Source organism: Crocodylus porosus, unplaced genomic scaffold (assembly GCF_001723895.1).
Source record: "Crocodylus porosus isolate Cpor-Errol unplaced genomic scaffold, CroPor_comp1, whole genome shotgun sequence".
NCBI lineage: Eukaryota > Metazoa > Chordata > Crocodylia > Crocodylidae > Crocodylus > Crocodylus porosus.
In genome coordinates this window covers 22,463,598-22,477,976 of record NW_017728916.1, presented here as the reverse complement: position 1 = coordinate 22,477,976, position 14,379 = coordinate 22,463,598, and the positions used below count along the sequence as shown (strand labels likewise).

General features: G+C 42.8%; 1 protein-coding gene across 1 annotated transcript in view; it reads left to right on the top strand.

The window, feature by feature from the left end:
• LOC109310850 (connector enhancer of kinase suppressor of ras 2-like) overlaps nt 1-14,379 on the top strand; it is a 126,276-nt gene that overhangs the window by 49,523 nt on the left and 62,374 nt on the right. The window contains exon 6 of the mRNA XM_019536181.1: nt 4,158-4,231. Within this exon, the coding sequence (XP_019391726.1) occupies nt 4,158-4,231 (74 nt within the window). The remainder of the gene's footprint in view (nt 1-4,157; nt 4,232-14,379) is intronic.

The window sequence follows — 14,379 nt, the reverse complement described above, 5'->3', positions numbered from 1 at the left end:
TTCCTGCCATGGCAGGGGGTCGGACTAGATGATCTACTCAGGTCCCTTCTGACCCTAGAAACTATGAAACTATGAAACAATGACACAGGGTGTTTCAACCCAAAATCTTCCTAAGATATATTTTTCTAACTCTTTCTGTTTTTTTTCATAATAAATGTATAAACATAAAAACACAAGAAAAGCCATCACACACCATGAGTAACATCTTTATTTCTTGCTGTCAATTCCTTTACAAAAAGAAAGGCTCTGTGACATTTCCATCTGGCTACCTTTGATGCTGCTGGTGCTATTTATGTTGAGCCAGCTAAGTTATTTTGACCTTCCATTGTTTACAGTGTTGGATCAGACTGAAGCTGTAGGGGAGGAGGAGGCCTCACGGGGGCACACTGCCATGTTGTACAGAGACCCCAGCATCAGGAAGGGCACACCTGAACACACACACAGTCCCACAAGCACACATGTCATAAGTTTTGCCTGCTGCAGCCAGAGGTGCAGGGGCCCAAAACCCAGACTCCCCCTGCACCTATCTCCTTCACAGCTAGCAGGCCACAGCAGGCCCTAGCAGGACTGCATTTTTCACCTCCCACCCCCCATGCCTTAACACACACACACAGTGTCACCTATGTTATGAGTTTTGCTTCTCAGAAGTTTGAGGTGCAGTTTCCCAGAAACCCCTGCACCTATCTCCTTGAAACTTGGCAGGCTTTGTGACCTTGGCAAGAGCTACCACACCTGCAGTTTTCACCATGTTGTGGCTTAACACACACACGTGACATGAGTTTTAAATTCAGAACTTTGAGTTGCAGTTTCTCAGAAACCCCTGCAGCTATCACCTTGAACCTTTGCAGGCTTCATGCCTTCAGCAGCGGCTACAACTCCTGCAAGCTTCAACTAAATCAGCCAAAAAACAACAAAGTTATAGATATTTCATTGATTCCCCATTATACCCTATGGCCGAATCTGTTCGGAATCGAAAAGTGGTTCGATATGGATTCATAGATTTGGATTCCAAATCATTCAAATCATCTCTGAATCTGAATCACGATCTGAAGCTTTGCACAGCCGTGGAGCTGCATGAAGCCCAGTGCTTCACTCCACAGCTGTACACGCAGCAAACTAAAACTCCGAGGAGTTTTAGTTTGCTGGACCCCAAGTCATTTAGGGTGCATTATACTGCTGAATTTCCTATGATGGTTGGAATTAATGCACAACACACCACTCAGGCATGCAAACACCAACACCATTAAAGTGGTACAAAAGCATTTAGCCCACTTTAAAGTATTGTGCACACACACCCCTCATTTAATCTACACATGGCCATGGATGCTAAATAGGACTTCCTAGACTTCTAGGTGGTGGAATCTGTAAGCAAGAGGAGCAAGGGACAAATCAGTCTGAATAGGCCCTGCATAAATATTCTTCTTAAAATGTGATCTTTGTCATTTTGTGATAGAGGATACTGAGCTAGCTGGACCTGTGATCTGTCCTAGTATGACATTTCTTTTGTCCTTATGTTCTATGCTGTCTTTTATCAATTAATGAATTGCACTTAGATTATTTTTATATTTCTGCTTAGAAGTAAGGCAGCAATACATGGCAGGGAAAAATCAGTTGCAGTAATTCTTGTTGACGTATTCAATAAGCTGTGTGCAAGCTTTATGCAGTATAATAAAATAGCAAAAGTTACATGGCACTCTTTGTGAATTACAAGTGTCAGTGATAAATAATTTTTATTTTTCCATGCTTGATATAACTTAGGATAGCAGAATTTGTTTCTTTTTTGTTGTCACTCCTTATATTAAATAGTATGAGGAAATTCAACCATAAATGTGAACTGGTTCATTTCTTTATTTTAAGCAGTAAACCAGATGTGAAAGCACAGCTCTTCAGAGCTCTTGATCTGAGGCTTGGAGGGTTAATTTTCAAAATGCAGATACTGCAGTATTAGTCTGGAGTTTGAGCATGTCATTTGGAAAAAAAACCACTCTTGCATGACATTTGCAAAAAAAACCAAACTTGATGACATTTCACTTCATCGCATTTCATTTTAAATGCCAGAGTGTTAACCACTAAAACTCCATTAATACAAGCAGAAAAACTGCATAGATACAAGCAAAGAATAAAATAAGCAAAGTGCATAATGCTATTTTTCTTCTAATAGCAAAGCTTTAACCATATTATGTATACAACACAATATAGCCTGATTTCGTTACCAACAATTTAGTGTGCGTTTTGTATTTTAAGAGGTGGGCAATTTTATAAGCATCATTAGTTATGTTCTTTCAAATCTTTTACATGCTACCCAAAATTGGGTTGTCTGGTTACGTATATTGAATACACTCAGGTCTCTCTTTATGTGAGGGTTGTGTTCCAAAAACACCTTGCATAAAGCAAATTCGTATAAAGCGAAACCATTATTATATGTAATTAATAGGGATACATACCAGCCTCACTCTACTGCCCCCCAAGCCATGACATATTCAAACAGTAATCACACAATACAATAACTGCTGCGCGGAGAGGCTGCAAGCTCCACACTGCAAGCAGTAGCATGTGCAGGGAGCGCGTTGCCAGGGCAGCATGGGGCAGACTGGAGAGGCACCCAGGAAGGGAAGCAGGGCAGCAGGGAATGCCAGCTGCTCGCCGCTCCTGGCTTCACCCTGCTTCCCTTCCCTGAGTGGTAACACTTCCACTGCACGAGCCGCTGCTTGCAGTGCAGGGTGAGATTTTCTGTGTGTGGCCTCACTGTTCCCTGCTTCCCTGCCCTGGGTGCCTCCACAGGGAGCTTGTAGCCTCTCCATGTAGCCCTGTTGTTCCCAGCCGTGCCAGGTCATGGCCACTGGGCTGGAGAGGCACCTGGGACAGGGAAACAGGAAAAGGTGGCTCCTCATCCTGCACTGCCCTGGGGACACACCTCCTTTGCTTGCTGCTCTTTGAGGGGATCAGCCCTGCACCATAGAAGGTGTGTGGCCAGAGCAGTGGGGTACAGGCTCTGGGACCAGGCAGGAAGAAAAGCCAAGCCAGGCCCAAGATTGGGGCCAGGGCCCACTGCGCCTATGCATCCGCCCCTTCCCCTTGAAGTGTGCACAGTAGTGGGGAGCCAGCCCTCCCACAATGAGCCACTGGAGGCTCCATCCTGCTCCTCACCAGGGTCCTGCCGCTTCACACTGCGGCCCGGGGCCCCAAGCACCCCCTGGCTGGACAGAAGCCCCAGCCCTGCCCAGCTCTCTTCCTACAGGGGCCTCAATTCCTTTCTTCCCCACCACTTACCAGCCAGAGCTGCCCTTGAGGCTACTTGGGGCCATGTGCATGTACTATACATGCATGTGGCGTCCCCTGTCTCATTGCCTTCCTTCCACTTCCTCCCAGCTCCCTGCAGGCTGGAACTCTGCCAGCCTGCTGGGAGCTCATTCCTGGCCGACTTCCCATAAGATCAGATTTTTCTTCCACAAAGTGAATTTCTGGTATAAATAAGGTTGCTGCCTATAAGCGAATTTGCACAAAATGAATTTGCATAAAGAGAGACCCGAGTATAATAAAACAGATTCAGAGTATATGTTTGTGTTGTATGGATGTTTGCTTATTAACACGTATGGAAATGTGGTACCCTTTATTGATTTCAAAGCCATGGATCACTGTTGATCTACAGAGTGTTTATTTGCAATCTTCAGCAAACTGGCTGGCACAGACCCTCTTGTGTTCCCCTTGTTAAATCACGTTATATAAAAAATTACATGACATGCTTTCTTAATTTTACTTTTCCAATATTTTAGTCGCCCTTAGGAAAACAGGTGGTCCACCCAGCCATAAATGGGAAAGGTGTCCACAAAACATTTTTTGTGAAGATGTAATCAACATTAAGAAAACCAAGAATCTCTCTGTAGAGCTATTAATTATATGTTCAAATACTTTGCATAAAGTTGAAAATAATCTTCACATTGTCTTTAATAGAGAGACTGGCAATAATGTAGCTCATTTTGGAAACTGACAGTTTAGCCACTTCTATAAAAAGTCAGCAGTGCATGTTTAAGTAATGTGTTCCTTATTTGGACTACTAGTACTTACCCTGGTTTTTAACCATGAGCCCAGTTCTTATCTCCCTCTCTTTCTCAGCTGTACACTCTTCCTCACCAGCACTTCCTCTTCTGTTCTCATAGGATGAAAAAGCAGAAGGATTCATCAGTTTACCTGAGTTCAGGATAGATAGAGCCATCGAATGCAGAAGGAAACAGTAAGTGCTAATCAAGTTGTTCTACAAATATAAGGATTGTTTTAAGCATGTTGGGTAAAGTAGGGCACTTGAAAAAGCAGACAGATACTAAGAATTCATAAGTGCCTGGAAAAGGGAATTGTATAGAAAACACTGAAACATGCCAACCTTATTTTACAGCCCATGTAAGTGTTTCTTCACTTAAAGGATGTAACTTGAAAGAAATGGCATGAGCTGTAACACAAATAGAAATAATTATGTACCTCTCTCACTCACTGTTCTGGTACCTGTGTTCAGTGTTAATGAAATGAGTGAATCAGTATAAAAATGTATTTCTAGGCAACAGGAAAAACTTCCTTAAATCCATGCAGCCTATAAGGCTGGAACCACCTTCTTTCTGCAGAAGAACACTTAGTATCACAGAATAGGGTCACTGTAACTCATTATGCCTACTACAGTGCAGATGGGAGTAATATGTAGAAGGTGGTAATTTTTCATTTCATATTAAGGGTGTGAGATGTTCCCACTTGTTGTAATATTTAGGTTCCAGAGATTAATGAACTGCAGCTTGGTATCTCAACCTCTCCCTTGCATTGCTCAGCAGTATGTCACCGTTACTTGCTTGTGTTCCCAATACAAACAAATCCATCTTTAAGGCATATTTAGTGATAGGCAGTTAGTGACAGCATTGTAATTTACAAAATCTGTCTTGGCCAGTAGGGCTGGTATTTGGACTGACAGCTGCTGAGTATAGAAGGATTAGTACAAGAGTTCCAGTGCTTTGAGACTAGCACTTCACCAAACTATCATAATTTATTCCAATCTCTCTTCTGCATACTGCCTATAAAATATTGAAAACTTCCTGCCTTCAGGAACTGCAAAGAATAGCATTAATTCCATTATGAGATGCCATTAGCAGTTTCATTACTAAAGCTCTCCTAGTTATAATTTAATGTCTCATGTATCTACACATGAAGAACATGGTATTGATCTCTTCAGAAAACACTTCCTACAACTATAAATATGTACATAAGAAACCATTCATGATATTAAGTAGAACAAGGACTATTGATGTAGATAACAGTTTTCCTCAGTTACTGATTATTATCTCATCATAGCATTACTATCTCAGAAAGAGACAGTAGTGTTGTACTTTGTACTGCAATTTTTCCTTACAGCTGAGGAACTCAGTGTATTAAAAATTTGTCAATCCTCATAAATCCCCACAAGAGATGTGAATAAATATTAGCAACAATCCAATACATAGTGTGGAAAATCCCCACTTTACTGAGGGTATAACTAAGGCTTACAGGGCTACTATACATATGCACGGAGGCTGCTTCAACACACTGTAATTCCAGCGCATCAGAGCAGACTTGATTAATCACCAGCTCCAGCAGAATAACCAAGTCTTCTGGGGCTGTGTGAAACAGCTATGCTATGATTCGGTTTTGGATTCAGCATTTTGGAGGGACAGTTATTCATTTCGGTGTTTCGGATCGCTCTCCTGTTTCAGTTTGGCCGAATCTGTTTCAGAGTTCCGATGCTGTTTTGGTGTTTTGGCCATAGACTATAATGGGGTAATCACTAAAATGCCTATAACTTTGTCATTTCCTGCCTGGTTTGGATAAAAATTGCAGGGCTGGTAATCCCTTCTGAAGGCATGAATCCTGCTATGTTTCAAGGAGATAGGTACAGGGTCTTTTGTGAAAATGTACCTCAAACTGTTCAAAGCAAAACTCATATCACTTGCCAACAATGGCAGCCTACTGTCATCCCACATGCAGATGCAGGGACTGTGCAGGGCTGTGCCAGACTCCTCCCAGGGGCTGCGGGCCCCTGGATCTGCATACAGGATGGCAGCAGGCTGCCACTGCAGGCTGGGACCAGTGCCAGCACAGAAAGACTAGTGCTGCCACTGGCCCAGCCAGCAATAGCATCCTGCTGCCATCTGCATACTCCACACGCTGTGAAACTAAGAGGGAGGGGGAAGAGAGGTGGAAGGACTGCTGTGATATGACATCTATAGCTGGCCAGTTTCTGTGATCTGTCCCTGAGGTCCCTTCCAATCCCAGTCCTCTAGGGGAAGGACAGCAGCCTGCTGTCATCCCACATGCAGATCAGGGGGCTGTACCCCCCAGGAGGGCTTCAGGGCTGTGTCAGACTCATCCCAGGGGGAACGGGCCCCCAGATCTGCATATGGGATGACAGCAGGCTCAAGTCCACTTGGTGCACTCTGTACCAAGCACCAGGAAGACTGGTGCTGCCGCTGGCCACAGCCAGCAGCACCAGCCTGCAGTCAGCCACGTGCTCAGTACACTGTCCAGGAGCTTTTTTTTTTTTAAAGCCCCGCATTCACCGGCTGCAGAAGTGGTGACTGGGGCCTCTGAGTGCTTGTGGCAGTAAGGGCAGCAGGGATCACTTCCCCCCGCAGCACCCATGCGGCAGCTACCCCATGGTGCAGGTGCAGAGTGGCTCAGCAGGGAGCTGCGTGCTGTCTGGGAGCTGGAGCCACTTGCGCTGAGCACTGCCAGGCTCCAGGTGACTGTTGGAGCTGCCCTAGCTCTGGGACAGCGTGCAACACCCTGCCGAGCTGTGTAATGCAACAACTGCTGCATGGGTGCCATGTGGGGGGGGAATCCCCACTGCCCCCCATACCCCATACTGTATCAGGAGGCTCTGCCATGAGCCCTTGGAGGCCTTGATCAATCCTCCTGCAGCCAGTGAGTGCAGAGCTAAGCAGGGCAGAGATGGGGGCTTCTCCTGCAGCTCCTCCAGCTGTGCCTGCCTGCTGCAGCTGGTGAGTGCAGGGATTTAAAAAAAAAAAAAAAAGCTCCCGGACAGCGGCTGGAGCATGCAAATGACAGCCGGCTGGTGCTGCTGGCTGTGGCCAGCAGCAGCACCAGTCTTCCTGGCACTCAGCATGTAGTTAGCCAAGCAGACTTGGGTGCCGGCGCTGGCCCCAGCCAGCAGCAGCAGCCTGCTGTCATCCCGCACGCAGATCTGGAGGCCTGCACCCCCCAGGATGAGTCTGGCACAGCTTCACAGCCCTCCTGGGGGGTGCGGCCCCCTGATCTGCATGCGGGATGACAGCAAGCTGCTGTCCCTCCCCCAGAGCACTGGAACTGGAAGGGACCTCAGGGACAGATCGCAGACACTGGCCAGCTATAGATGTCAATATCAGAGCTGTCCTTCCACCCCTCTTCCCCCTCCCTCTTAGTTTCTGTTTCCCTGCAAGCCCATCTCCAAAACTCCGAAACTTTCAGAAATTTTCTGAAACATTTCAGATGGTTTCATTTCATTTCAGAGATGTTTCAGAGCCCTACATTTCATTTCAGATTCAGTGTTTCAGGTGCCAAAATGAGCCAAAATACCTCTGAAACAAAACAGCTGCTGAAATTTCACACAGCCCTAGTAATTATAACCGGCTCCAGCAAATTAATCAAGTTTGACAAGCATTAGTTCAAAGCACCCCACCACCATTTTTCAGTGTGGGGAGGCTGATACGCGTGACATTCCATGCGCTTTTAATTAGTATACCCCACCCCCACCTCCTGGAGCATGTCTATAAATGCCGACAGAGGTTAGGTGATTTAACTGAGTTCAAAGTGTCAGCACAAAATTAGAAAGGGCTTCTAGACCTTTGCTCTAAACACTTCCTCCCAGAAAACCATTTCCAAAGTGTACAGACACTGAAGGAAAGTCGGGGCACATCCAGATGGGCACAGTCATGAGGTATGTGGCACCACAAACACTTTTGTAGTGCCGCATGCTGAACAGCCCGGCATTCTCTGCACTGCAAGGGTGCACTGGCCAAGCATGCGCTGCTCTATTTTTTCTTCTGCTAGATATCTAGGGGTAAAAAAAAACAGCAGGAAAAAAAAACACTGCAGCTGCCAGCCAGGCTCTGCCCAGCAGGATCGCCACAGCTGCAGACCTAGAAAGCTCCCAGGACCCCAGTTAAGGCTTCTGGGACCAGCCCAGTGCTGGCCCCAGCCTAACCTACCACCCTCAGGGTAACTATCCAAGTGCCAAAGTGCATGTGGCATGGTCATTCCCAAGGGACAAGTAGCAGCGGTGCAGGGTGCACTGCTGCTACTTGTCCCTAGAGAACCAAACTTTCACACACATCTGGATATGCCGTCTATGAGTCTAACTTCTGTTTTTTCACAATGTTTAGATTAATGTGTTTTAGAACACAAATCTGCCATCCAAAATCAGCTTCAAATTTCCTTGGACACGAAGGGAAAATGTTTATGTCTATCCAATATTGAGAGTCTCTGTGTCTGCAGAGTCAAATCATTTTTCAGTGTTGAAGGCTGTATAATAATCTTTTTAGAGAGTTACATGCTATTTGTATTTTACAATGTGAAAATTATTAAGAAATATAAAATAAGGGCTTAAAAAATAGTTGATTGCTAGGCTCCGCTTGATGTTAGTAGGTTTGGCTCTAGTGATTGGCATCCCTTCCTCCTTTTCATGGAGTTAGATGCTTCAACTCTATTAAGCAGCCCCACTAGCACTGTAGTGTAAGCAAGACTGCATCCTCCCTTGGAACGCAGTTTTTAGAATGAATGGCTATCCATCACATACAGGAATGAAAGTCCCATTTTGGGGGCACTGTCACCCAAAGGTTTTTGTTAGGTCAAAAGCCCCTTCATAACTTTTCATTTATGGTTATATGACTATCATCAAGGACAGGTAGATTCCTAAATGCCCTTCTTGGGGTTACCCTCACAAAGAAGTCTGGAGGAAGCCATGGTACAATCATAACTATTCTTTTTCTCTTATGTTATCAGTAGGCATGTCTTCAGCTTGGATTTTCTACCAATATGTCAGTGTAATCCTGGCATGAAATATGAAATAACTTCCTCACAAGCCAGTCAGCTGCTGAGCATAATTGACACAATTATTGTCAGTTGGTTGAACAGTTGTTGTTGATAGTAGTAAAAATTATCTAAATAACATGAGTTTCACTCAGCTTCCAAGTCATATTGGTTGTGGACTTCCCTCAGACTAGGATCTCTAGGGCTTCCAGACTCCTGGACCATATGGTTGCCAAGCGGCCCAACTCTTGGCCCCTGATGCTGAGAGAGAGCCTCGAGGGTTTTCTGGTCTGTAGCAAAGTTTTCTAGGATTTTAGGCTGTTGTAGATCTAGGATCCTAGACCCTGAGATCCTGGCTCAAGTCAATGCAGACTTGCCTGCAGGTCATTGAAAGTCTGTTAACCCTAATACATCTGAAAAACATTTTAGATTTAGTGAACACAGGGAACACATTTACCGTGTTGATATCACTGCATAGGATGACTTCTTACTGAGGCTGAGAGCTTCAGTTTCAGTATTAAGGTCAGCATTTTGACCTTGGTGTCTTGTCCTTGGGTAAAATAAAAAGTTGCTAATGAAGGTCAGTCCCCCTTCCTTCCCTTCTCAGCCAACTCTGGGCCCCCTGTAGGTATAAGCTGTAAAGATGTTTGGGACTACCCAAACTCTGAGAAATAAAATCACGGTGAATAATTTTCCAAAATCCCTGTCTCATAGAAACAACTTTACTTTGCTTTTATTCTCTAAGAGAATAAATTTTATTATAAATTTTAACAGAATAACACTTTTAAGTTCTCCTATCATAACAAATAATTCCTTTTAAAACTTCTGAGAAACCTAGCTTCCTTTACCTTCTCCCAAGGCACGTCCTGAGACTCCACTTATACCTACCATACCCTAATTCAAGCTCCTCCTACTTCATATAACTCCTAGCACCACTCCACCACTATTATAGGCACATTTTCCTTGCATGAAATATTCTGGAATTTGTATTTATCTTTCCTCTCTGGAGAGAGCTAAGGATGACTTCCCACACCTAATTCCACCCAAACAATAAAGAAAATATTTAGCAAAAAACAGCCTTCTGCCTTCTCTGGTTTTTAGAAAGTATTGAAAAATATTGTTTTCTAGGACCTGCTCTTATTTTCTTCCACTTCAGAATATTTCTCTCACTAGATAGCACTTTTTACTAAATAACTATGAAATTTAGTTTGACCCAAGAAATCTGAAAAATTAGCTTGATCCTGCGTTACAGGACATACTCCTATATTTCAAGAGTAGCTCCATGAAACTTAGTCAAACTACATGACTGCAAATTGGTTTAAATGGAAAGAGCATCAGGCCTAAAAACTGATGTAAATACAGATGCAGAACTGGTGGGGGGAGGAGGAGGAGGTTAGTTGTACCCTACTTTGATTCCTGGTCCACTCAAACTTTAAAACCAACTGCCTGGGTGGGGGAGCAGTATTTCTATTCAGGCAGTAATGACTTTTTAATGCTTTTGATGGTACAGCATTCAAACTATACTTTCTTCCACCATTTTGTTGTCTATTAGACATTACCAGGAATGGCTCTCTCCTATTTTATAACCCTAAAGACAGTTTTTAGCTTTAACTAAAAACCTTAACTGAGATGTGGTAATATTAACTCAGGTTTAGAAATGACTGACAGCAAAGTATTGGAGGCACTGTTAAGACACTCAGGAAGTCTATATTTTGTTTTATGAATCTGAATGAAATGTACATTTAAATATAATGTCTATGGGGCTAATGACACAATATCTTTTGACTATTTTAACTATTTTTGCCATGTTTGTTGTGTTTTTTCAAACTTGATTTATAATCTAGCAAATGAGTGCACATTCCAATAGTTATATTTGTTCTTGCTTTGTTTTTAAAATGAGTAATAAAGAACTAGCTCCCTATCATACTAGTAAAGCTGCTAGTTTCTCCTAAACTGGAGACTAAAAATGTTTTTTTATATATTATGATGTTCCACACAAAATCCTAGATCCACCCATGTATAAATAAGGGTGTGAGGGAAATAGACCTATTTTTATTCAAGTAATTGTTTTGTGGATTCAAATCTTTTTAAGTAAGCAGTTGAAAAATTACATAAAAGGAGCACTTCTTGTTACAGTAACTGAAGCTGAAATCACAATGCTAAATTTATTTCAGCAATCTTAATGAACAGTCAGAAATAACAGTGGCAGTTATTTAGGGAGCTGGACTACTTTCTTAAAACACCTATTGCATTTATTCCAAGTCATTACCAAGCAAGGAATGCAGGGCTGGGAGTTTTATTTATTGAACAAAGTCATCTTTGGTCTCATAGGAAAAAGGAATAGATGTTTCTCTTTCCAGTGTTTATGCCAGGCATGAGAAAACTGATATACTGAGTAATTTTTACTGCTGTCCATGTTTTCATATTGAGGGTAATGCCCTTAAGAAAATTTTGACAATGAATAATTACTGAATTACTATGCCCTACATAGTTTGATGCACTGCCTCACTAATACAATTAATGCAGGTGCTGAATTTTATAAATGGGAGTCATGACATTCACTACTCCAGAAGCAATAGTTTTAAGCTCTGATAGGCTTGCCTTTACTAGTGGAGGTTTTATACCGGATGTCACTGAAAGGTATTCCATTGTATACAAGCACATCATCAAGAATAACAATTCTTAGGTTAAGAGGGTGTACTAACTGAGGTGGAACAGTGCACTGATGCAGCTGTACTGGTTTTCCTGGCCCAACTAGCTAATTCAGAGCTTGTTCAAGTATCTCTGTGCAGTACTACACCATGTGTAGATATATCCTGAGGGTCTTAGCTATTTGTTGGCAATATAGAAATTGAGACTCAGGAATGCTGAATTCTATTTTAGGCTCTGGAGTGGAGTGTGGTCTTTTTGGTAGAGACTCCGGGGGCAAGTCCGACCCCCTGTCATGGCAGGAAAGAGTACTGGGGTCACCCAGCAAGGTGATGGTTAATGGCCTGTTCCCCCAAGTTTATCCTGTAAGTTATGCCACCTCAAACTTCTGTCTCTTCTTCATACTTGGCTCCATGCTCCCATTTTCTCCTCTTATTCCATCCCAGTATCTTTATCAATCAAGACCCTGTCTCTCTTTCCAGGCTCACTATCCAAGCCCCAACATCTACCCCTGTCCCATTGTCTTTCCTTTTGAGATGATAATTATTCATTCCTGCCAAAGGTTGGATCAGTGAGGGAATAGAGCATGTTTTAGTAGTCTGTGGGGATGGCATGTGGGGATTAACCAGCAAAAGGAACAGCAACACACTTTAACATGTTAATCAGGGTAGATTCTTGGGATACTGGAGATGTTAAGTAGTCTCCACTGAACACATGTGAGCTACAGTTGTTTAAGAAATTATAATTTGGCCTAAACTGGGGTATTTTCAAGGGGACAAAACACACATCCCTGATTGAAAATTGAGCCCTTGTCAAATTCCCTCCTCTAAAGTACCAACATTCTGGAGCTGTTAGAAGAAGAGGTCATCAGTTTTCAACATGTTAAATCAATGTATGTTTTTTTCTTAGAAATGGCCAAACCATTTTGGGTCAATCTGAGGCAAACACTAACTTTCACTCCTAATGGTTAATATTGTAAGCTTTCAGTCTTCATAGTTTCATAGTTTCATAGTTTCTAGGGTCAGAAGGGACCTGAGCAGATAATCAAGTCCGACCACCTGCCATGGCAGGAAAGAGTACTGGGGTCAAACAACCCCAGCAAGGTGATGGTTAATGGTTAATATTTTGCCAAGTTATAAATAACTGAAAACATGGTCTGATAATTGGAATGTTAGTCAACCTAATAATAGGCAGTGCTATTAAGACTGCCTGTAATATATAGCTCACATTGACACCTCTTAATAAAAGAAGTTAAATATATTCAGTGTCATCAAAAACATTGGGAGTAATATATCTGGCTTACATGCAAAAATGTAGCAAGAATAGTTTGTCTTCATCTTTGCTTTCTATTTTCATTACAGAAATAATAATTCTATTAAAATATCAATAGAATATAAAGGGGAACATTAGGATTCTTGTCCCAGCTGTACCAGCAGATTGTAAGCCCTGATTATATTACTGCAGAGGTTAGCTTGAGTGTTAGAGTATTAGAGTGTCAGAGTTAGAGTGTAGGCTCAAAATGTAAGTTGGAGCTGAAAAAAGCAGGTGTTAAACTCTGGGGATCGTAAGTGAAGTAGACAATTCAGAAACAGTGGGTGTGTCTACACATGCATTTTCACTGGCTTAAATTTACTGTGCAGTAAATTACTGCACAGCATGGGAATAGGCCAGAGTTTACATGTGCAGGTGTTAAAGTGTATTAACACTGTGTGTGGACTGATTTGGGATTAAAGTTAGTCCCAAGTCAGTCCACACACACAGTGTTACTGTGCAGTAAGGTGTCTACATGTGTGTTACTGAGCAGTAACTAATTAGTCATATGGTGACTTAAACTGAAGTTGGCATAAATCACCATATTTTCTGTGCAGTACAGGCATGCATGTGTAGGTGTGTTTCCATACTGTGCAGTAATTTCAGTTACTACACAGTAAATACACATGTGTAGACGCACCCAATGGATCTCAGAGAATAAAACTGGAGTTTGGTTAGATGAACTTTTTCATCTGACAAAGACCTTTTGGCTTGCCACAGCCCATTTTCTGTTTGATGCCATAGCTTCCTACAGCATGCCCTTTGTCCCTTCTGTTCATCCCTAACTAGTACAATATATTATATTGCTGATAATCCTCATACAGTGATGTGAATGCAGAGAAAAATATTTAACTAGGAATTGAAATTATAATGTCAGGGTATTTCAAGAAAATGAAAATGATTAAACAAGGTCTGAAGAGACTTGTTACAGCTGAGAATATGTCTCTACACTGTGCAGTGTATTGTAGAGATACCTGACCTAGCATTAAGCAAGCTGACTTAGCTATTGGAAGCAGTCTTGAAGAGCTCTGTGTGGGCTGACTTTCCTCCTCTCCTATTTGTAATGTGCCATTCACCATAGTGCTCTAGAGCAGCATTTCTCAACCTGTGGGTCACAACCCAAAAATGGGTTGCAAGAATATAGGAAAGGGTCACAAACAAACTTTAAAAATGGATCAACAAACTTTAAAAATGGATTTTCCTTTAAAGAAGAAAAATATGTGAAACCACGGCTTTTCCCTTGTAGGCTGGCAGAGTTCCAGCCTGCAAGGGGCTGTTTGGGGGCCCCCAAGACCCACACTCCTCCCCACCCCACACACCCACCCCCTGCCCCACACATCCACCCCATGCCCCACACACTGAGGGGCTGGAAGGTATCAGATC